Source organism: Agelaius tricolor, unplaced genomic scaffold (assembly GCF_023055355.1).
Source record: "Agelaius tricolor isolate 1412-34295 unplaced genomic scaffold, bAgeTri1.0.p SCAF_10, whole genome shotgun sequence".
Lineage (NCBI taxonomy): Eukaryota > Metazoa > Chordata > Aves > Passeriformes > Icteridae > Agelaius > Agelaius tricolor.
In genome coordinates, this window is record NW_027269270.1 from 19822258 (window position 1) to 19846644 (window position 24387).

General features: G+C 37.9%; 2 protein-coding genes across 2 annotated transcripts in view; both read left to right on the forward strand.

The window, feature by feature from the left end:
* The window catches only part of ITGB6 (integrin subunit beta 6), a 44302-nt gene extending 22666 nt beyond the window's left edge, over positions 1-21636 (forward strand). The window contains exons 9-17 of the mRNA XM_071435064.1: positions 259-354; positions 5027-5116; positions 9724-9858; positions 10068-10485; positions 10945-11167; positions 13669-13766; positions 18380-18499; positions 20054-20220; positions 21503-21636. Of these exons, the coding sequence (XP_071291165.1) occupies positions 259-354; positions 5027-5116; positions 9724-9858; positions 10068-10485; positions 10945-11167; positions 13669-13766; positions 18380-18499; positions 20054-20220; positions 21503-21604 (1449 nt within the window). The 3' untranslated portion in view covers positions 21605-21636. The remainder of the gene's footprint in view (positions 1-258; positions 355-5026; positions 5117-9723; positions 9859-10067; positions 10486-10944; positions 11168-13668; positions 13767-18379; positions 18500-20053; positions 20221-21502) is intronic.
* A 372-nt stretch (positions 21637-22008) lies between these two features.
* Positions 22009-24387, forward strand: part of PLA2R1 (phospholipase A2 receptor 1) — a 44706-nt gene continuing 42327 nt past the window's right edge. The window contains exon 1 of the mRNA XM_071435063.1: positions 22009-22142. The gene's annotated coding sequence lies outside the window, so the exon portion shown is untranslated. The remainder of the gene's footprint in view (positions 22143-24387) is intronic.

Genomic DNA, 24387 nt, shown 5'->3' on the forward strand with positions numbered 1-24387 from the left:
TAACACAGATGCTACTGAGCCAAAGCCCCCACTATGGAATCTGGCTCTGTACTTTTCACAGAGGGGGTTCCTTAGAAACAACATCAGGAAATTATATGTACTATCTTTTATTTTGTATATGTGTTTTCCTAATTAAAGTTTATACTACACAGAGAACAAAGTGCTCATTATGATCACTTGAATGTGTCTTTCATGGGAGACAGGAACTGGAAGCACATGAGAAACAGATTTATGTGCCTCTCTTTTGTTTGTTTGCAGGAGTATCCAACAATTGGACAATTAATTGACAAACTTGTGCAAAACAATGTACTATTAATTTTTGCTGTAACAAATGAGCAAGTTCACATATATGAGGTGAGCAATCTAAAATGATCAACTTTGCAATGTTTGTTTTAAAGTTCACCTTTTTTCACAGCTGACACAGTAATTCTAGTACTAAGGACTGAATTCTAAAAGATATTTATGTGATAAAAATAACTAGGAAATTGTGTATCAGAGGAAAGCTCTTCTGCTTAAGTGCTTCTTCATGTATTGATTTTGGTATTCTAAGGTAACTTTTAAATCAGATTTCAAGCTGAATCACACTAATCCTTTAAGTCAAGGATTGACAAACTATGCATTGCTAAACTATTCAGTATCATCATTATGATTAGCCTTTTGTATTTTATAAGGCTAGAGGAGAGCTGAACCTTTTCTCACTTTTATAAAGAATATACCTGAAACATGCAGTTATCTTCACATACTAAAAGAGATTCTAGATAAGAGTTCATAGTGGGTAGTAAGGAGTTTTGCAGCCTAAGCTTGGCTGCCTGGCTATACCCTGCTGTGTGAAAGGGGACAAGCAGAGAGAAATTGCTTGCCCAAATTTATTCAGGTTGGTTGAGAGGAAGCCAGTAAGGATGATTCTGCTGATAGAATAAGACCAGCTTTCTGAAGGAGAAGCCTTTGCAAAACATTCTGTATTATCACCAGAAGTACAGTAATGAGGAGAGTGCTCCTCTGCTGTGATTGCCATGTGGAAGATAGGAAAGAAAGAGGGGAGGAAAAGAGAGAGCAGCTGAGTCCTTGAGGTAGTCACCAGTAGGTTTTCTATTTCTATCCTCTGTGTAACCCAGGGAAGACCCCCCAAGTACTTCTGCAACTGATTCTAGGGGTGGAGTTGTTTTGAGTAATTCTGATGCTCCAGCTGTTTAACAAAAGTAACAAGAGTCACAAACTGCATAAACTGATTCTCAGATTACAGCCTTGACAAGGGAAGTAACACTCTCTGTCTTGAAGCACTGACTGCCTTGCATTTTTGAAGACTGTATTGAGTACTGAGCTGTATCATAAACATTTAGATTGATAACAGTAGAAGTCAACCACTTATAAATGCAGTGGCTTCAACTATTTCTTAATAGAGATCCAATTAATGACAGCTAAAACATTTTCCCTTATAGGTATTTTTTTAATAGGTGCTTCATTAATAGGGGCTGTTATAGGAAGGTAGTTGAGAAATACCTGTTTGATTTACAGAGCCTTTTTTTGTCCAAAGAAATATTTCTCTTGCTGATGGCACTGTGGTTTACCTTGGAAATTGCTTGTGGTCACCCTTGAAGCTGACCACCAGCATTCTTATCAAGATGTTTCCATTTCAGTATCCCTGTGTCAGTATCAAGGTTACCAAGAGGAACCCTTTGGTAACAGGGAACACTAAACAAGGGCTTATAGCTAACACAAAATACAAATCATGGTTAACCCAGCTAGGGAATGGTTTGCTCTTGTTGCTTTCTTTGTTAGAAAAAAGGAGGTACAACTGCCTTCTCTTTTACAGGGTGTATAATAATCCCACTGAATATAATCTACCTGCTGATTTTGTCTTTTAATACTGCTTTCTTCCACTAATGGAATATTTATTATATATTATATATTATTATATATTCACTAATTCCACTAATGGATAGCTATACTTGTTATGGTCTGCTTTTTGTCCTGTTGGTGATGTGGAAAATCAGTCAAAGCAAGTACAAAAATCATACACAAGTGTCACAGTGCAGTTTTTCCAAACAGCAACTACCTTTAAAGGGTCTATGTAGGGTGTAAACACAGGAAAATAAATGAACACACTGACAAGTGTTCATCTCTGTGATGCAAATTTGTAATATAAAGGTAAATAACCCGTATTTATGCTTAACAATGTAAAAAGAACAAAGCAAGACAATGAGAATTATTCTTGTGGTAAGGTCCCTGCTCAGGTAGCCTGGAGTGGTGGCAGAGGACTCTAGACGTTTTGGTGTTTCACTTCTCTTGAAAAGCTTCAGTGGTGGAGATTCTGTAGTCTCCCTCAAAAACCCCTTCCATTTATCCTTTGAGGTGGAAAATTCTCCCCAAATATCTTATCTCAAATCTACTTGAACTCAGCTTTTAATTACATCAGATACATCAGATACCAATACTGACTGTGACTATTTATAATTGAGTTCTCAGGGACAAGCTTACATTAAAATTACTGTGAGGACTTAAAAAGCACCTCTTTAAATAGACTTGATAGATTCCATTAGTCTTAAGTGCAGTGTTCAGACTGTCAAATATATATTTTGTATTTCTAGCCCTGCATAATCCCCAACAATTTAGCCAAAAATAATTCAGTCATGTAATATTCTTGATCCTCTTTGATTGAATTTTCAGTTTATGCACTTACATGTATATTATTATCTAACACAAATCTTAGGGCTGCACAAGCACAGAACACCTATGCTTGTAACAGAGCTGGTGTTGCTTTTGAACCTTTCACGCACCTAAAAAGCTACAGCACATAACCTCAAGAGTTTATTTAGATCTGATGCAAGAGAAGAGAGAAATTTCTTGACATTGAACCCTGATAATTGGAGATTATTTTTTTAAAGGATTTTTTTTAAAAAAAAGTATTTTATAAAAACATTCATCTATGTCTAACCTCTAGCATCATTAGTCTCAGCTGAGTCTTGTTCATGCATCAGGGGATGTTTTCATTCTATAAAAACTATTCACTCAAAAAGCATCTGTGAATATGGCAATAATAATAATTATATTTTAACAAAGCCTACTTTGGTACAAAAGAAAACACTGGTCTTTAAGCTTTCATGAAGTAGTTGCCACTATTGCTGTTTTTATTTGTTTTCAAGAAAATTCTTTAAAAATGTGTTCAAACTTAGATAAGGAAAAGACTCCATCTTTAGTCCTGACTAAGCAGCATTTTTTTTGAAACAAAAAATGCTCTTTTTTGGAGGAATTATTGCATTTTATATCACAGGAGAAATAGGTTGAAAATTAGGGTTTCAGGCTGTATTGCGCTGCTGAAAATTGAACTAAAAAAACTCTCCACATTCATACAGAATTTGAAATTATTTTTATATATTTGGCGTGGCACACTATGATGAAAATTCTTCTATCATTTACACTGCTAAAATATAGACATAACCCCACTGAGCTCAAATATATAACTGTCCAATTTATTTTACATGAATCAGAGTATCCCTATAAAATGGCAGTTCACCTTTTAATGAATATTTGCCAAAGGACTAAATTCCATCATATCCTTTGGATATTTAGCAATAGCAGTACCCCAAAAGCATCTGTCTGCCTCACTTTGGCAATGGTTGAACAGAAATATTTGCTAAGAAGTGAGGTTTAACCAATGGACTGGAGACACACACTCAGCCTGGGCTTGAAATACCATCCTTGTATCACCATGCAGAAAATTTTTGTTCCTAGAGGAGAGAGCAACCAAAGTGTTCAGAGCAGCACATCCCTGCTGTTTGTTTTGCATACCACAGATTAAAGGGGACTGTATTTTAAATTCCAGGTTTGTAATCTTTTCTCTCAGAAGGTCCACATGTACCAAACACAGAGTTTCAATATTCCAAGAATACTTGAGAGGGCACTAATCACAGGAGGAGTCAGGAATGCAAAGTTGCCAGCTGTAACATAAAATGCAGTTAATCCCACTGATTTACAATAGCACTAGAAATCTAATGAATGATAACTATTCCATACATAATACATAAAATAATCACAGAGCTTTTGGAGATATGAAGGTTAAGAAGGATATAAGAGTATCAAATTACCCATGTTTATTAATAGTTCTCTGGATATTTTCCTTTTATTTAAAATAACAGCATTGATATGATAATGTGTAAAGGAAAACCGGTGCTACACTGCTTTTTTAAAAAGATGAACACCTTGTTTTCCAAAGGCATGGTTTAAAGCAAGGGAAGTTCACATAGTTAACAATCAGGCAAGGCAAATTTTAATTCATGGTATTTAAAATCTAGATGTCAGATATCATGCTAGTGTCACAGTGCAATTTAATGCAAAAAGAAAAGAGAACTTTTCACTGAAAAAAATTGCTAAATTGGCACTGTATTATTCACAGAAATTCAACATAAAATTCATCAGAGCCAGAGAGCACTGAGATATGTGTGCAAAGATAAAAAAGTGACTGCAGCTGCTGAATGTAGGGTCCAAGACTCTTGAGCTCTGCAACAACAGTAGAGCAGCTGAATCTGTTTCTGGATATTTTTCTTAAAGAGAAATACAACTGTTGATAAAACATATCTTCCCTCTAAATTTGAAAAATTAGAGCTTGAAGGATACTATAGTATCAAACTTCCAATCACAGAGATGTGATTTAACAATATATGTTCAATGAATTTTAAATGAAACCGGCTCTTCTCCATCTGACTTTTTCATTAAGACACATGCAATGGAGAGTGCAAGAATTCTTGAAAATGTTATTGTTATTTATTTCACTTGGCTTCAATCTACTTGGTTTTGTTGTCAGCTCCTTCATTTTTGTTCATTTTTTGGTTTTTTGTTTTTTTGTTTTTTTTTTTTTTTTTGTTGTTGTTGTTTTGTTGTTTTTTTTTTCCTTTGTTTTGTGTTTTTTGGGGTTTTGGGGTGGGGTTTTTTTGTTTTTTCTTTCTTTGGGTTTGGAGTTATTTTTAGATGGTAGCTCCTTGTCACCTAGACTTCTGTTGTGCTTTAAATTAATTTTTTATATTTCCAGAATTATGCAAAGCTCATTCCTGGCGCTACTGTTGGACGACTACAGAAGGATTCTGGAAATATTCTCCAGCTGATCATTTCTGCATATCAGGTAAGATGGGTGCAAAGCAGCTTCTTCCTTCATGTTTACATATTCAACTTTAGTTTGCAGTTTGGTAAAAAGATATGTCTTTGATTCCTTTTATGAAACTGAATGATTACATCATTTTTTATGTTAGGTGCTGACCTTAACAGGAAAAGTGTTCACTCTGAGGATTAAGAAACCACAGAAACAAATTCCTATAACCTTCTGTCAATCCTTAGTTCTGCTGGAATGCTGAATTTATGTCATTGTGTCATCTGCATTGCCTTTTTCATATTCCTGTATTTTATACCTACTCTTAATGCTTCTTTAATATTCAGGTCTCTCAGTTCCACATCTCAATGGGGACTCAAGTCTCTTCCTGTTGGTAGCTGCCACCAGAGCAGACAAACAATTGCTTTGCAGGAATATCTGGGGAAAAAAACACTCTTCTATGCTCAGTGTTCTTCTCTGCTTTAGCAATTTGATGCTGCCTCTGTGAGGCTGTTCTGGGGTTTTCAAGAACAATATAGGAGCCAACATGGGTTTGTTTAGGTAATGCCAGGACTTGAATGGGTTTGTTTAAGTAATACAAAGAAACACTTTAATTATGTCAGGAACATAAACACAGCACTGCTCTTCAGAGCTTTGTTTGTAAAATGCATCCTGGGTGCCAAGCTCTCTTCTGTCAGAGGAATGTTTTTAGGCAGTTGTACAGATCTTTGTGCAGATACATCAATTTACAAACACACTGATATTCCATAGATTACTCTGTTCCGTCTCAGCCCATTTTTATTAAAAACCTGCTCTACCAGTTGTCTACAATGACGAATAACCCTTTGCAAATAGCTTCTGTTTCTTTCCTTACTTTTTTTCCTGCTCTTCTTTCTATCACCTGAATAAGATCATCATCACTGTGCCAAAATTACTTTGGTCTTAGTGATAGGAAGGAAACCAAATTCTTCTAACTCTTATAAAAGCAATGAAGGCAATACAATTTCTGAATTACAACTTTTTAAAATGAAGTGCAAAATACCAGGAGTTTCTCCATTTTATGAAAAATTATAAAGGGAGAACTTCAGGGTTAATCTTGGGAGTATACAAATTTTAATAAATAAAGGTGAGGAAATTTTCTTATGAACAAAGTTATTGCTAAACTTTGAGTGGCAATAGCATTTCACTTCTGGATTCCAACCTGCTCCTAGTCACATCTGGTTTCTATCAGCATTTCTTCAAGCTGGCAGTCTAATGTATAGACACAGGTTCCTACTTTTATTTGCTGAAATATCATTTTGTTGTCAGTAAGTAATGGAAAAAAACACACAAAAATTGTCCCAGTGCTGTGTCCTGGTGCTTTTGCTGTAACATAAGTTGCCTCACTGGAATATTGAAAATGTAAGGAGTGAATGCCTCTTTTTCTTAGCATCTGCTTATGTTCCTATGGCCTATGATTTTTTCCCTACTCTCCTTTTTAAGCCTGCTGATATTTTTGGCTTCTGTTGTCTTCTATGACAAGAAGGGGTTCAGTTCCACTGTCCCAAGGCACAATTTTCTTATGCCTATTTTAACTTACTTCTAATGCTTTAAATATTCACTGAGTGCACCTTAGCTCCCGAGTTGTAGGTTTCGGTGAATAATAGCTCTGCATTCACCTTATCTTTGTGTCCTCATAATTTCATTATATTGTGTCACTGAGACACCTTCTACACACCAATCTTCTCTCCAAATTAGAGTCCCAGTCTTTTAAGTCTCTCCTTGGCAGCTCCATCCCCTTGGTAGCTTTATCTGGCCATCTGTTTACCCTCCCTGACTCTCATGAGTGCCTCCTGAGATGTGAAGCCCACAAGAGCTTGCAGTACACAGTGAGGGCACACTAAGGTTTATACAAAGGTGCAGTTATGTCCTCTGCCTTGTCTCCAGCCTCCTGGCTCTGTTGGCATTTTAGCTGCTGCATGCTTTGAGCAGAGCAGGCCCCAGAGCTGGCAGTGGTGACCACGATGCAGGTTCCCGAGCTGTTTTGGCTGATCCTGTTCCCATCTGTTCCAGGGGAAGGTTTGGAGGAGCTCTGAGCTCTGTGCTTGCTGCCCTGCAGCAGTAGCAGGGAGGTGACTGCAGGAAGGGTGCTCCTGCCTTTGGGCCATAACTTGTCACAACCTCATCCAGGCACAGCATGTCTGGACCACGCACCAGACATGGTGCAGAGCTGCACGTACTTTCTTAAAATCCCACATTTCTTTCATGATGTAAGAAGTGTGCAAGCAGCAACATGTCACACTCAAAATTTCCCAAAGTCCATTTTATTACACTTAACCTTAAAGGTTAATAATCTTATTGTTTTGTGATTGAAAAATTTTCCAAGCAGGAAGCACTAAATACCCCTTTATTTGACAGGAGTAAAGGTATCTGAATTTTTTTCAGCTGTGAAGAAGGAAATGACAGGAGACCTACAGTTGAAAATCACATGCAAAACAGAACTAATACTACTTTTGTTAGAAAGTTTTCATTATGCTCTCAGAAGTGTAATTCAATGTCCTGTGTCTCTCTTCTTCACTCACAAGAAAAGGAATAAATAACTTTTTGCTCCCTGGGAGTAGAGTTAGGCTAAATCTTTTAACACTTTTAAAGTCTTCTTGAGTGTTTACTTGCTGTGCAAACACAAGGTTTGCTAATGCCATTCACCATGTGTTGCCATATAAGAGCTTCAGAGAGGAAGTAAGTTAAGAAAGTCTGAGCTGTCAAAATATTTGTTGCAAGGAATTCTCATGTTCTTTCCAAGTATAGTTTATTTTCTTCTGTAAGCATATTTCTGCCTGCTTTGTTTAGCATTGAATTCTGCACATCTTTGTGTTGCAGAGCTGTAGGCCAAAATGCTTTGTGACAGATAGCAGGCCATTTAATTAAAGCCATTCCAAGAATTTAAAATTTCAGAAAAATTACCCTTTTTTCCCCAGTTTGTAATCCCTGCACTTACCCAAAAATGAGAACATAGAAATAATGTATTAGAAAGGACAGGTTACACGAGGGCACAAGTATTTAGCACTTCTTTGTCTGTTGTTCCATTCAAAAATTTTTTTGAACCACAAATGTTTCTCTATGAATGGCTTAAAGCTGCTATTTGCTATTTACTGTCTGCTATTTGTCCTCAAACTATGGCCAGACAGCTTAGTAGTTTTAAAGCATTAGAAGTGCTGACATATATTAGAATCTAAAAACCTTAAATTATCACAGTTTGTGTTCACTTTCAGTGCTGTAAGATGAATAATTTGATCTCTCACAACAGCAAGGGACATTCAAATGACCCAATACAGACTCCAGAATTCAAAGTATTACAATTTGGTGTTCAGCAGCATTTAATTTTCTCTCTGTTGCACTCTGCACCTTGTAATTTTGCAGCTAGTGAAGAGGGAGTACTGGTGATACATCCTGCAACATAAGCACATGCCCACAGTCATAGCTTTACCTAGAGATTTGCTGTTTTGGGTCCTTTTGGGAGAGCCCAGCTATGGCAAACAAATTATTATTGACAATTCTGCATTGTTTCAATAGTGACAAAAGCACCTACCTCCAAATCAAAGGGAAATGGAAATTTGGGCATATTCAAACTTACCAGCATTACAAAACCGATGCCCAGGGCACAATTTTACAACCCTAAGACAAATTTCCTAGGAATCCAGAACATGTACACAGGACAGGGAGTTGTCTATGCAGGTTTTTACCTATTCTATTTTTACTTTGATTTACCCCACCAGACCTTTACTCCATTGAGTTATCCTGCTACCTTGAGTAGAATGACTCACTGAAGTAAGGTCAGCAAGTTCTCTGTGCTCTGATTGAAGGGCAGGGGGTATTTTGCAAGCAATTAAATTTCTATGAGCACAAAGCCAAGTCAGTGAGATGTTTTCTCAGCAGTTGCTGAGGTACTTTTGAAAAATTTCCACTTACTGGCTCCACAGAATAATGAAGTCATAGGGAATTTCCCTGTGGCCTGTGATAGGCTTTGGATTAAGGCTGTGCAAGCAAAGTTGCTATAAAACATTTAAAATAATTAAAATGTAGATACCTAGTACAAGCGATTTCAGAAAGACAGCCTGTGACTCACAAAATGGAAGTTTGATGAAGAAATTGATTTAAATAATGGGGATGTTGTTGAATACAGGTTAAAATAGCACAAACAGCTCATGAAGCAGGAATTTCCATTGTGAGAAGAAAGGAAGGGAGGGAGAAATATTGACACAGTTTGGCTAATCAGGAAAAGCCCCGACCTAGCAATGCAATCAGGGACGCAAATCCACTCCTCAGAAAGTCCAGACCTAAAACCTGCATCAGTCAGCAGAGTTATGAAAGGTGATTTAATAAAACATTGAATTTATTCTCCTGGAAGGGCAGGAAATAAGCCCCGTGATAGCAGATATTAAAGTGATACCACCATTGCTTCCCACTGGGTCTGTCAGCATTTGCTTTATTTTGCTCGTTCCCCATTTTTCTTGCAATAGAGGGTTCTGTAAACAAAGTGCCAAAGCACGAGTGTGCTCCTGTGTAGGTCAGGATAAATTACAGTCCACGTTCCTCAGGCATGGAGCAGTGGCAGCACATGGCAGTGTTATCACTCCATTCATCTCACGTTTTTTCCCTTGAAGGAGCTGAGGTCTGAGGTTGAATTGGAGATCCTGGGAGAGACAGAAGGGCTCAATCTCTCCTTTACGGCCATCTGTAACAATGGGACCTTTTTTCCACATCAGAGGAAATGCTCTCATGTGAAAGTGGGAGATACAGTAAGTGAAGAATGTATTCTCCAAAGACATGAACTTCATATAATTTAGGACACCAAGGTAGAGTTTGCTCTTTATTAAACGATCTTCCTCCAGACAAGTCACCAAAAAGCAGGCAGTATCTATGACCCTCTTGCTCTTTCCTGTGCATGCACTTGCCGAGTACCCTGCAGAGTTCCCTGTGCTCCCAGCAGCCCCGTTCTCTCTTCCAGGTCTCTTTCAATGTGACTGTTAGTCTCTCTTCTTGTGAAAAAACCAGAAGGCTTATCAAGATAAAACCTGTGGGCCTCAGCGACGTGCTGGAGATGGAAATTCATCCCCTCTGCAGCTGCGAGTGCCAGGCCAAGGCCGAGAAGCAGAGCCCGAAGTGCAGCCAAGGGAAAGGCTCCCTGGAGTGCGGGGTGTGTGTGTGCAGCCCCGGCTACGTGGGGCCGCGCTGCGAGTGCCACGAGAGCTCGCTCGGTGCCAGCTCCTGCCGGGGCCCAGCCGAGCTGAGCTCCTGCAGCGGCAGAGGCGACTGCTACTGCGGGCAGTGCCTGTGCCACCCGTCCCCCTACGGAAAGGTCTACGGGCCCCGCTGCGAGTGCAATGACTTCTCATGCGTCCGGCACCGCGGCCTGCAGTGCGCAGGTACGGCCCCTCACGGCTGCTGGGAGCATCCCTGCTTAGGCCTCTATGGCTCACCCTTGGCTGGTAGCTTGTCAATTTGTATTTTCATCATATACTCAGTCGCAGTCAATTCAGTTAAAAGAGTTACTGGTTATGAAAGGTCTTTAGACTTAAAATAGTCTCAGCTATGCCATTATAAATCGGAAGTATTTACAAATTAGGTCGTGCACTGTCAGGAGACGATCTGCACGGAGGGCTCCAGTAAAGAGAATGGAGCTGCACTGGCTTACAGCCAGGATCAGCAAAAATCTGATCCTCTGGCTTAAAACTGAAGATTTTGGGAGAGAAAGAAAGATGCTAGGAAGAAGAGTTGGAGAGAGCAAAATATTTTTTGTTAAAGAGAATAATTTTAAAGATCATCCTTCAGATTCTTTTTGAAATACCAGTGACTGATTTGAAGTATAATAAATGTTTTTCCAGGCAATGGTGACTGTGACTGTGGGGAATGCAGATGCCACAGTGGATGGACTGGTGAATACTGTAATTGCACAACTGATACCAGCACCTGCATTGCTGAGGATGGGACACTGTGCAGTGGGAGAGGCGAATGCATCTGTGGGACGTGTGCTTGCACCCATCCAGGGGCTTCAGGCCAAACGTGTGAAAAATGCCCTCTCTGCGGTGACCCCTGCAGTTCCAGATGGTAATGTGGTGGCTTTAAACCTCTGATGTTTATATCATCCAGGTATCTGTTTCCTACACAGCCTCAGCAGTGTGTTTACTGCCATGTCTATAGACTGGATTTACAGTCCAGAACCCAAGAGCTTCTTTGTCCTTTGAGATGGGTAGTCACAACTCATACATCAACCATTCATGAGCATTACTCTTGTACAAAAGGACTTTATGTGAAACAATTAAGTCAGCACAGGTAAAACTTTACACTTCCACTGCTGTCCCTGGCTGTACAGCTAATCAGAATGGTGGCCTTATCTGACACTTATATGGCCTCACAGAAAAATTTGGCATTTGTATTACCGTTCTCATAAATATGAATGAGTAAGGTCACGTTGTCCCCTCAAGCTTTGCACCTTCCCAAATTCATAGTCCAAATTCAGTTAAGCTTGGCTGAATTAAAAAGGTGTAAATGTAATAAACTGGATAATAGTTTGGGAATGAATAAATGGGTAGCTGTATGTCTTGTATAAGTTGATGAGAAATTGATTGTCAATGGTGAAATGTCTTCTGTCCACTGAGCATACGCAATTTATGTAGTTTCCCTGCTGTGATGCAAGGTGTCTGTTATGGTGCATGACAGGAAAAGCAACCAAAAATACTCAGGTTGTGAAGATGACCACTCTAAGTACACCATTGCTCATGCTTGTATTACATGAGCTCTTGTAGGGCTGCAGTCCAAATGGAGCAGTCTTCAGCAGAAATTAAGCTAGAAGGTGGATTAGACTTCAGAGAACACACATTTTTAATGACCCTGGCTTTGCTTTTTGAGTGCTGAGCAGTTTAGGTTGCATGATTCAGGATGATGTCCTGTCTCCTTATTCAGAGTTGAGACCCATTTCTCTCCAACACCTGTATTTTCATACCTGTCACTGGAGTCTACAGTGTATCTGAGTGAAAAGCTATTCTATGATGTGATTAATTCATTGATCTCTTTCTGTTAGTGCTAAATTTGCCCTAAGAAAACTGAGCCTCTCAGCATGTTCAAAGAGAATTTCTGCATGCAACTGCTTTAAACAAAAAGGACAATGCTGCTGCTTTGCTCTGCCCAATTTGGCAAAGAATAAGAAATATAAAGTTACATGATAGGCATTACATTAACCCGTTTAAACATGTATATTGTATGCAGTGTTGGATCTTTTCTTTCTGTTTCAGTGTCTTCCCATGCTGAAATGCAGGGCACAAAAAGCCAAGAGAGAGAGAACACTGGGAATACCTGGGAGGGTAACTGAGAGAGCTGAAAGACCAGGTCAGAGGGGGTGGAGATCAATGGCAAGGCAGCTGAGAAAGAGAGTGTAGCATGAGAAACATGGTGAATATGACAAAACCACCACCAATACTGAATTTATCTCCATGAGATAGAGGCTATCCCATTACCCACTCACTTTTACTATTCACCATTTCCAGAGCAAGGGATAAGGTCACCTCCACCCCTGAAGATCAACTCAGCAGCCTCAGCTTATTCCCATGGATGTATGTAACTCAATACAACAGGAGATAGCCAGGGGTTTTTTTATGTTTTGTTGCAGTTCTCCTTTTTCCTTTTTCCTTTCCTTTTTCCACTCCTCTTCTCTCCCCTCTTCTCCTCTCCTTTCTTTCCCTTTTTTTTTTTTAAATGAAGTCAGTCCTTCAGGCTGCTTCTCAGAGTCTCAGCCACTCAATATGGCTGAAGCTATTTGTGAAAAATTAGCAAACACGTTTTCCATCAGAAATATTCATATATGAATTCTGTTTGTTGTTTTATTTTCCATTTGTAAACCCTGGTTTTATTAAAATCCTCATTGAATTTACAGGAAGATTTCTAAAGGAATTGGTATAGATTCTGTTTTTAAATAGTATTTCACTCATTCCACCACTGAATAAAAAATAATTTTCCTGTAAGTTTCATTAGTATAAATAGGATCTAAGTAATTCCTGAGACAAGCAACCATATTCAAGAGACAACTGTTGAGACACCTGGAAAGTGTTTTAATGCATTATTCAATAGACTTGCAACAAAGGCAAACTCATAGTAGGTGCCTCAGCTTGATCTCTTTGAAGTCAATTTCAGATATTGTTCATCTGATAGGAATTCCTTCAGCTAGTATTTAGTGTGAGAATATTTGCTGTTCAGAATATTTATTTATTTTTTTAATTTTTGAAGAGGAACATTGCATGTGAGTAATCCCATGTCTGATAGACCTACATGAATAATGTTGCCTGGGGTTCTGTCTGGTAGCTAACAAACTGGGAGAGAATAGAGGACAAGACAGAGCTTATCCACAGTACCTTTATTCAGGTGCGGGTTTTTTTCTTTGGTTTTGTTAGGATTTTTTTTTGGTGGCAGTACCTATCATATTCCTGAGAACTGTATCCATAGCAGAAGACCTTTTATTTAGCTGCTTTTTAAAATGCAGATGCACAGATGCTGGCTTTTGTATTGTTGCTTTGTGGCAGGCAGAGATTGATGAGCTGCTGAATTATTTTCCACAGGAGCTGTGTGGAATGTCACTTGGCTGCTGATGACAAGTCACTGGGAGATTGCAGTGAAAAATGCAAATTGGTTGATGCAACTGTCAGCATTGAAAAGGGTTGGTATACTCAATCTTCCTCTCCTGTGTGTGTGTGGGTGATTAGCAGGAGGTTCCACTTTCAGTAATTTTATATTTGAAAGTAGCCTTGTTTTTCTGCTGTGGAATTATATTATGGGTCATAAGGGAATTACTGTGTGTCTATGGCTCTTCTGAGGCAAGAAGAAAATGCAGAACTTGGCTGGTATAAGCCTTCCAGGTAATTAACTTGTTAGATCATGCCTGTTTTCTAAGTAGTTTATGCAGGAAAGTATAGAATTGAATAGATACCAATCCCTGCAAATCAGTGATATATTAAAGCTCCTGAGTTCAAGTTATGCCTGTACCATGAGTTCCAGCAGGGCTTCTTCAGCCTTACAAATACAAAACCTGACTCCTGTCTTTAGGCAGATTCTTGGTTACAGCTGGTGACTAAACACAGCCTTTAACCAGTGGCAAAGACATTTCTTGTGTTCTGAAAGGCTAAGAACATCTTTCAGCTGTTTGCTTTAATTCAAAAGTGCCTTTCATCAATGGAAATTTCTGGAATAGGAATTAATCTTGAGTAAAATAGTACTATCAGGAAAAAACCCAACAAACCCCACCATAATCAAAAAGAACCAAAACAAACCTTTTAAAAAAGGGCAATTTTTTTTTTTCTGTAAAGCGAGGTGCCTGCTCAGCAGGCAGCCTGTATTTATTCTACTGCAATTCTACTCCCAACCCTATGGCACAAGCAATTGTTAAGTAAGGCAGGACATAGGCTAGTTATATCCACATCACAGATGTACCATAAGCATTAAACAAGACAAATGTAAGAATGAAGATGAATCCTCATTCATTCATGTGTGCATGTCGAAGGTTTGTATCTGCAAGCTCTTGGAAACCCATCCAGAGCTGTGTGCATGCAGAAATGTCACTGTGTACATCCTTCCAGCAAAGGTACACCTTTTGTTTTTGATGGCAATACTTCAGTATATATTTATAAATATAAAACTAGCTTTACAGGCTTAAAAGACATATAAGCACTTGTATTTTATGTCTTCAGTTAGTAAAGTTTTCAAGTTCCTTTATAAGATGGAAGATATTTGTAGCTAGGAATATAAAAAACATTTTCCTTTAAATATAATGAATGCTAATCAAGAGCAAAAATGGCCTTTTATATGGTTCTGTTCACATACAGAGGTCACAGGAATACAAACATGGCAATATCATCTCTTATTCCTGCATATTTCCTTTTTTTCATATCCTGTGCTTCCCTGATTGGGACTGTCAGATACTTCTTTAGATTTAAAATTTATTTACAGCAGTTACTGCAACCTTCATGTTCCCATCCAGATGCCTCAAAAAAAAAAAAAAAGAAAAGAAAAGAAGCAGCTGTTGCAAACTGTTTCATCTGAAATGCTTGGGTAGCCTCACCAAGAAGTCCTGAAAGAAAAAAATTAACCTTTAATATAATAGCTAAAATATAATAATAGAATAATAACTATTATCTGAACAAAACCCACCAATCTGAAAGTGGTATAAGTAGCACACCACATAATATTTAAGACATTATTGAGCAACTTCATGGGGTAGTATACTCTTTCTGGTTTATGTTTTAGTTTCTTTAATGCTTCAAGGCTTTTGGGGAAAGAAAAAAGTAAAAGCTCTAGGTCAAATAAAACATTAGCACTTCAAAAATTTTGTTTCTATTTGTACATGGATGTTGCAATACAATGACTGGAAGTGTGAAGCAACAAAAAAGCGTGGGCTTTACGTTTTCCTGTTTCCTGGGAGTGCCCATTTTAGGCTCTGAGTTGTGCCTTTCACCTCTCTGCTTTGGTTCTGGGTTTGCCAGGGGTTTCTTCTCCTGCTCCCCACCAGCAGGTGAGGTCAGCCCAGGGATCTGCCAGGACTTGGGGTGTCCAGCAGCTCTGTAGGTGCTGATGGCTCCACATCTGCTGGGCTTATCTCCACAGCAGGCACCACTTTCAAACTTCTATTTTTATTCACTTTTAATACTTGAACACTTAAATTAGGCTAATCACCCATTTGCCACATAGGTGTAGGAGTTCTTGTTGCTCTACTCACCAGGCAAGAGGAACCAAAATTCCTAAAAGGCATCTCCTGCCAGCACCCCAGCCACAGGGCACCAGGCTGCTCCTGCCACAAGCCCAGCAGGGACAGTTATACTTTCCTTGGAGAACCTGAGTTTTTCCTACCCCATAGTGCTGACACCTCACAAATTCCCAGTGCAGCAGCAAAGTGGTTACTGGAGGCTGAATAAGCCTCTCTGTCAGCATAGCTCTGTTATGAGTCAGGGTGAGGTGAACTCTGCTCAAAAAAAGCATTTTGTTGAGCAAAAGGTAAACACAAAAGGGCATAATGACATTTAAATTTACAGTCAACATTTTTGTTGTTAAATCTTTTATAAATGTATCTGCTATGAAAGAGTATTTAATGCTTTGAGTCTCCTGCTTGCCACTGTTACCTGATTTCTCCTCCAGTGTGACTCCAGTTATTTCAAATACAATTTAAATTGCCAGAATTAGGCTGCAGAAGAGTGTGAAAATTCACTGCAGAATGTAGAAGATTACACAGATGTAAATTACAGGAATTTACCTACGTAGGCAAATTTTTATGCTGATGAACTGCAAAGAACATATGCAATGGTCTCTCTTTAGTGATCCCTCATTCTAAAAATAATATTAGAGAAATAAAAATGCTAACCATAAGCTGGATTTTGAATAGCTTGAACTGGCATTTTCGCTTTCATTTCTACATCATTGCACATAATCAGTATTCTGCTCCCCTTGCTTTCAAATTATGACATTAAACAAAAAATTACCATGTAAAAATAACTAATCTATGTGCAGTTACTGCCTTCTAGATGATATTTGGTATATGCTTGCAAGTTGTTCTCCATTTTCAGGATAGCTAACGACTATCCTTATCCTTTTTTTTCCTCTTGGTAAGCAAGTTAGTATTTTGAGTCTGCTTGCTTAAAAGAGTTGGGAAAGTACAAACATTGCAAAACTTTTGTCAGTGTTACTGGAACTGTGACGTGCCAACAAGAGCCATAAGTTTGCAGTTCATGGCCCTTCTAACAAAATCAGATCTTGTTAAATCAGCAGGTCTAGGCTGCCTGTCCCCTTGGTGGATAACAAAAGGTGCTGCCACCAAGGGCCAGCAACAGGTTAAACACAAGGCTCAAATCAAAATCCAGCCAGCTAGGGTTCTCTATAACAAGCAGAGGAAAGGACTGGAGGGTAGTCAATAGCTCCATCTTTTCTACGGTGTTTAATAGTATTTTCTATAAGACCAAATCTTATTAAGCAGTATGGGGAAGAAAAGAATAGAGCAAGCATTTTTTTAAATGTAGCATAGATTTCTTTAAAAGGCTCTATTCTTGTCTGATTTCTATTCAATTACTCTTCATATTAAAGTTTGAGGACTTTAAGATTTTTAGCACAATTGCTTATCAAATTTCATTAAGAGTTTTGAATGGGTAGAAAATAATGGTAATGACAATCATTTTAAAGAAATATTTGAGAAGCCTACTCTTTTTCTTTCTTCTAAAAATAAATCCTATGAAGGTTGACTAAAATATATTGAAAATCATACCTAGATTTCCAGTGACATCTCAAATCATGGACTATATGAAAACATAAACATTCAGCCCCAGAGGTATTATTGCACACAGGTATAAAGTATATTTTCCTCTGTAAAATATTGTATTATAGTTACACTCCATATGATGATATTTCCAGCTCCGCACTTGTACTCTCACTTTCTGATTGCTTATTTGCTTTATATTGTCCCTCAAAGTCAGTTCCTTCTGTCTCTCTGTTCCCTTTGAATAAATTTTTCTCAGCTCCCCAGTTAGGAATAACCTGGGAGGAAAAAATGGATTAAATTTTTCTGCAATCAACAGTAAATGGAGGGATAAATAAATGGGGTCAGACTGTCATCTCAGGTCACTTTATCTGCTTCATCCGGAATCCTGTTACAAAAATCTCAGATTGGCAGTTTTATGTTATTAATCCTTTGTTTTCTGTTATTAATTTCTGTTATTATCCTGTTATTAATCTTTATTTACTGTTATTCCTGTAGCAGTACTGGACACAGTGACCTTTGAGGGGCCTACTGTGTAGGAAATGAATGGCAGCCCTTTTAACAGCACCCACAGCTGCTTGATGTATGTATATCTACTCCTGAAACGTGAACTACAGGTGGCAGGAGTAGCTGCACACCAAAGGAACATACTTTGTTCCACTGGTTACTTTGCCCCATCATTTGGAGCTATTACATTTCCTAGACAGCTGCCAGTTAAGAGTTTTGGGAGCACTTCCAATTCATTGAAATTCACAGTACACTAAAGTTACAAGGTGCACTAGATGGTCAGTGCAGATTGACAACATCTGGATCAGTTCTTTGGAAATATAAGTGAAAAATCAGAAACTAAACAAAATTGGGATTGGAAGAAACGCCATTAAATTTAGTAGAAATTCTGACAGTATTTTTGTTTTTGTCTTTCACTCTTTACCATCTGCAGACAAGGCTGTGACAAACATGATGCCAGCAGTCTCTCTGGTTATTAAAGGTTAAATTGCATTTGATTTGATGAATTACTTTCTTCCTTCCCTCTGCAGATTATTCAGAGGATAAATCCATTTCCTGCTCTTTGCAGGGGGAAAATGAATGTATAACCACATTTCTACTGGCTGTGGATGAACAGGGAAGGACAGTCATTCACAACATAGAAAGGAAAGGTAAGCAGTGAATATTGGTTTTTGTAGGTGAAATCTGATTTAAAACCACAGACAAGGTTAGCAATCTAGAAGCAGAGCTCTTTAAAGCAGCACATCTCCTCCTTGTGTTTCTAGTTCTTCTCTGCCCAGCCAAAGATCTCCTCAAGTACTTATTTAATGCAGTAGTGACATAAATACTTGGCCTTTCATGAAAAATGGGCAGAATGATCCTTGGGCTGTAAGAATAAGTTAATTTTTTCAACAGCTTGTGCAGTTCTAAGAGGATGATACCAAACATCATTTGCATTATGTGATAAAACTATAAATCACTTTGAAATTAGATATACAAAGGTGCTTGTAACAAAGGTAGTACTATAGAAGCACACCTCTTAAACTACATCCCTTAATCCCTAAGATTCAAGTATTTAAAGGTAAGATTTTATCTTTATTAAATACTTTATTATGTATTTTAAGTAGATTGGCCAAAAAAAAAAAAAAGAAGAAGAAATATCTTATTTCCACTGACCTCAGAGAGTTCATTGACCTCTGTGTAATGACCCTCCCACAACACTACAACAACCAGTTTCACTGTCATCTGCTGTTCTGCTCCTGGACCTTAAAATGTGAACTGGGATGAGACCTCAAGAAATTCTCTAGAAATACAATTTCATTCATGGAACTGAAGTCAATATGGCACCAGTAGCCAGAACACCAGCCCAGGGCTCAAAACAGAGCCCTTCAGGATTAGTTAACTGAGGCCATCAAGCAAAAACTGAATGTGAAATGCAATCCTGTAAGACAAGCCAGACTGAAATGAATTTTTTAATGTTCTGAAACCATGGTTCAGAAGAAAATTTTGTAAAATAGTAGTGTTCAGTAACTTTCATAGACAGTACTTTTTAATATTAAAATAATCAAACTTCTTTGGGTTTTGGTGAAGCAAAAATTTCAGTTTTAAGTCTGACCCTCTGAAATATTTTACTGTAAAATTTATTGCAGAACTTGAAATGCAAAATTCCTTCCAAGTCCACAGTCCAACATTTTCAACAAATGTCAAGGAATTTTTTTCCTCATTGTTTTCATGATATGCAGTTTCCTCTGTTTTAGCAATATCTTTGGTCACTTTACCCTGACATAGATTTCACTAGAATCTTTTCTTCTGCAACCCACTGAATATCAGTTAATTGAAATAGAGCTCCAGCCATAACATTGTAAAATTCATAATTTTGTAAACTCAGCCCTGTTTTTTTATAATTATATTGAAACAGATCTGAAATCAATTTTCTGAGTTTTCTCTTCAGAGTCTGTGTCTGTATCCAGCAGTTGCTAATTGTCACGGTAAAAGAGCAGTGGAAGAAGTTAACAAATAATTTTTAAAACATTTTAATGCAATATTTTTCAGCTGGTTTCACAAACCCTTTAGGAAGCTAGCAGGAGAAAAATAACATGAACTTGAAGAAAAAAGTGTGCCCAGCTTATGGCAAATGAGAATCTCAGCACATCTCTTGACTGTTTTTAATTGCCTAAAATTTATTGATTGGTTATCCACAGACATAACTGGTTTTGTTTCCACAGATTGTGCACAGCATCCAAATATCCCAATGATAGTGGTGGGTGTCACCCTTGCTATCCTTCTCATTGGCATTGTTTTACTTTGCATATGGAAATTACTGGTGTCACTTCAAGACCGAAAAGAGGTGGCCAAGTTTGAAGCAGAAAAATCAAAAGTTAAATGGCAAACGGTATGTGAAATACATTGATTTTATAAAGGTTCTTTAGTTTGGTTACATGATGCCTTTAAAATTCCAGATCTTGATTTTGTTCTTTTAAATGGATAGATTTTGCTGGTAGGTTTTTGCCACATTTACTATTCTATAAAGTAAAATTATGATTCTTTAATAGATGAAAATAATCTAGTGTTTCATCTCCTAGTTTAATTTCTTCCACATGTAAGAATGTGTAGACAACTGGTTTTTTATCAATAGTTTTTAGTTAGTAGCCAGTCTTCCATTAATTCTAACAATGCTGTTGTCTGCCTGTATGATTATCCAGGGTGTAGCCCTCTGCCTGTTTAGAGCTGTTTAGGAAAGGGAGGTTGTTCCTGGCCTCTGTCATGATCCAAGCCCACTCCCACCAAGCAGAAGTGAATGGAACTGTCCCAAATGCAGGGGAAAGGACAGAGAAATCCAGGCCTTGTTTTCTATCTATAGCTCTGGGCGCCTAATGTAAGCTTGCACCACATGTTCCCTTTTCTTCTTTCCTTTCTGCCCTTGACTTTCTTGCTCTTTTGCAAAAGCTTTAGGGCTTCTGAGGATATTTTCAAAAAAAGCATGTCGAGCAAGCAGAAAATGTGCTCACACAGCTCCACTCTCCTACAAAGTCCTGCGATTGCAACTTTTTCCAAGAATGGGCACTGTCAGCCTTTCAGCTTTTGACCTGGGACAAATCCCTAACTTACAGGCAAGGCCACCTGAGAATGTTTTTTTGATCCTTCAGGAGAGCTGGGTATGGTAAGAAGGGAAGGATACAGTTGGTAGAAGCATTTTCTTTTTTTTTTCTGTCACAAGAGGAAAGGATAGGGAGTGACTGGTGAGAGGCCAGGATGGAAAGCTCAGGTGAGACTTGCCCTTCTCCCAGCACACAGTAGGTATTGTATGTGACAAGAGCACCATGACAAGAAATGTCCAACTGCTGAGACACTCTCTATGGTTTTATAAAGGTCTATCTGCCAGCTTTGATACACAAATGTTATGGGACACATTTGATGAGGTATTGTTTGATGATGTGCATTACTTTAATCTGTGAGACTGATGTGAAGGGAAGCATGTTGCTGAGCCCAGGCTGCTTTGTGCTGCCTGAATTCAGATCAGTCTGGATTTCAGTGGCTTGGAACACAAGTGAGCTACCAAAAGCTATTCTAAAATCCTCAAAGATACATTACTTCTATACAAACATTGTGTGACTCCCATTTCATCTGTTTTTGTTTGGGTTTTTGTTTGTTTGTTTTTGTTCTTTGTTCTTTAGGAAACAAATCCACTGTACAGAGGCTCAACAACCACTTTTAAAAATGTGACTTACAAGAATCAAGATATGCATAAAAGACCCATGGCTGCAGACTTCTATTAGCACCTCCAGCACTACAAACTTAAGTTTTACTGTCAGGAAATCTAAATCTAAACTTGTTTGTTCTCAGCTGATTATGGGATATTTGTTTACAAGTTGTAGTGGTATAACCATTCTGTTAGAAAATATATATCTTGTGTTGGGACAAATAAAGATAACATATTAGTAGTAAGGGTTAATAGAAGTATTTTTTTAAATGACCCTTTATTGTTACAGCCCCCGTCTTAAAAAATGGCATAAAATTAATTTTAATTTTGTCTTTAATATTGAGGATTCTAAATTATCATGTAAGCTTATTTTTTGTTAAATTAGATATATACAGTGAACTTTATACTGCTTTGTTCATACACACAATCTCATAAATTAGTGTATAGGAATGTATTTGTACCTGTCTATTTTGTGGGCTGGTTTAAATTTAGAAATCATTGTTTTTTCATGAATGCAGTTTAAACTACTGAGGATATCACCTGCGTGACTGAATAGTTTCTCCAGAAAAACCAGAAAAAAAAAAAAGTAGTGATATTACCTGTCTTCTGTAAATGTAAGTTATACAGAAACATTTCTTCTCTAATTCTTCTTTCTTGTCCCATTTCTCTCTTTCTTTTCCTTGTTGCTCTTTGATGTTCTGTAAGGACCTAGCCCTGGATTATCTCAGGGAAGGTTAAATCAAGCCAATCAAGCCTTATTCACTTGCAGTTGTTTTCTGCTCCAGACTGCTTTTTTTTTTTCCTTTTAAATCTAGTAAAAAGGATATAGAGAAAAAGATAAATATTTGTAAATTAGAGACTCCAGTTGACACACTTTTAAACCAGAGGATTAGCAGAACTCCATTTCACCATTTATATCCTGTAAATTATTTGGGTGCTCACAATACACCTCACATGCTGGGCCATTACACAAAGTGGCTCAGGAGCCCTTTTCATGCAGAAATATTCACACAAAAGGTTTATTACCACACACAAAGACAGTACTTTTTTGTGATATGTCCATAGTTGTGAGGTTCTTTCAATGCCCAACAGCCAAACTGCTTATTCTTGTGCACAATAACATATTCAGTACTTTTGGGCTAAGTTGTTTGGTTTTAGGTTTGGTTTGGTTTTTTTCCCCTCAAACTAAACAACAAAAATATCTATGGATTTCACTTAATATTCATTTCCATTATGTTAATGAGGACTTTTAAATCTCCATTTTAGCTAATAACAAATGATCTGCAATTTTTAATTGTAATCTGTTAGCATGCACAGATCTGGATAAAGAAAGTATAAAAGCAACTAACATGCTGGCTAAGAAAAAGTACAACATTGGAGTACTTTAAGGTAACAATAATGAACTTTATTTTTTAACATCACTTTTCAGCTGCATTTTTTGCTACTCTGAAACTGATGGTCAAAATGTGTATATGAAGGTACTTAGAAATGAAGACTTAGAAATCAAAGGTACTTTGGCACTGTTATAAATGATCACATTAATTCCCTAAGGTAAATAGGGAGTTTGATCCAAAAAAGTATAGATCTGAATGTATTTGATCTGAAAAATTTGATGTCCATTTTGTTATAAATATTTACCAAGTCTGTGCAACTTCAGTCTCCATATCCTCCACAATTTCTGGAATTGAGACTGGTATATTAGCTAGCTCTGACCCATGCCTGTTTTAGGGCCTGATCCAAAGCCTACTGGAGTCAATGGCTACAGATGTGAATCTAGTTTCAGTGAAACTATTAGTTTTGGTTTACAAAGATTGTTTTGTTTAAACAAACTGGTTAATATTGTCTATTAGTGCATTAGAACCTATATACATATATCTGTGCAAAAAGAAATAGTATCAGATGCCTTTGGAAAGAAGGTGATGCTAGAACCACCAAAATTACAGCAGTGTGATGGAAATGATGGCTGTGACTAAACTGGAACAGATTCACACCTGTGTTCTGGTATTCCTGCATATCTCACAGTGGAAACTGCACAGATAAGGGCTCACATCTGTGGTCCTTCCAACCACTGGACTCCCACAGATGTCAGTACAAGTTACACGTGGGACCAAATCCTGTTTTCCTGGCACATGGGTAAACTCATGGCATGCAAAGCTGGCCCCTGAATCTGCTCAGATTCCACTTGGGTGAGGGTTGCCTAAGGGACTAGGGAAATCTGGATTTTACCCATGTAGGTTATCTGTTACTCTTTTATTTCTCACGTAGAAATATCAAATCATAAACTTTCTCTGAAAGAAATTAAAATATTTTTATTACTTTTCAAGTAATAAAAATCTATACTGTTTATTAAATGCCTTTTAAGTTCTGTTTCTGAGATCTGATTTTGCTTCTCACTATTAGGGCTGAAAGCCTCTCCTGTAGGCTGCCCATTTCAATATTCCAACATATGTCAGCCTTCAAAAGTTAATGACAAAGTGGTGTTTGCATTTCATATCAAATGCTTGGTGCTCTACATTCCCTGCTCCTAAAGAAGATCTCATTTCACAAACCTTCTCACCCTCTTCCCATCACTTGTGTCTTCTGATCATCATCAGAGATCTAAGTTGTTATATTTACAGTCCAATTGCTCCTCCTAACAATCTCTCTCCACACTATCAAAGATGTACAGGAGCCAGGCAGGATGATTTGCAGTTTCCCTGCTGTGACTGACTGTACCATAAATTTTCTGTGCACCTTCCAAATTGTCTGGATGGAAATCACTCAAACAATTAAGAATTCATCAGAAGAGAGAAAATAGAAGGACTTGGTGAGGAAGGTTTCTATTATTGAGGGATATCAACTCGACTCATACATATGAGC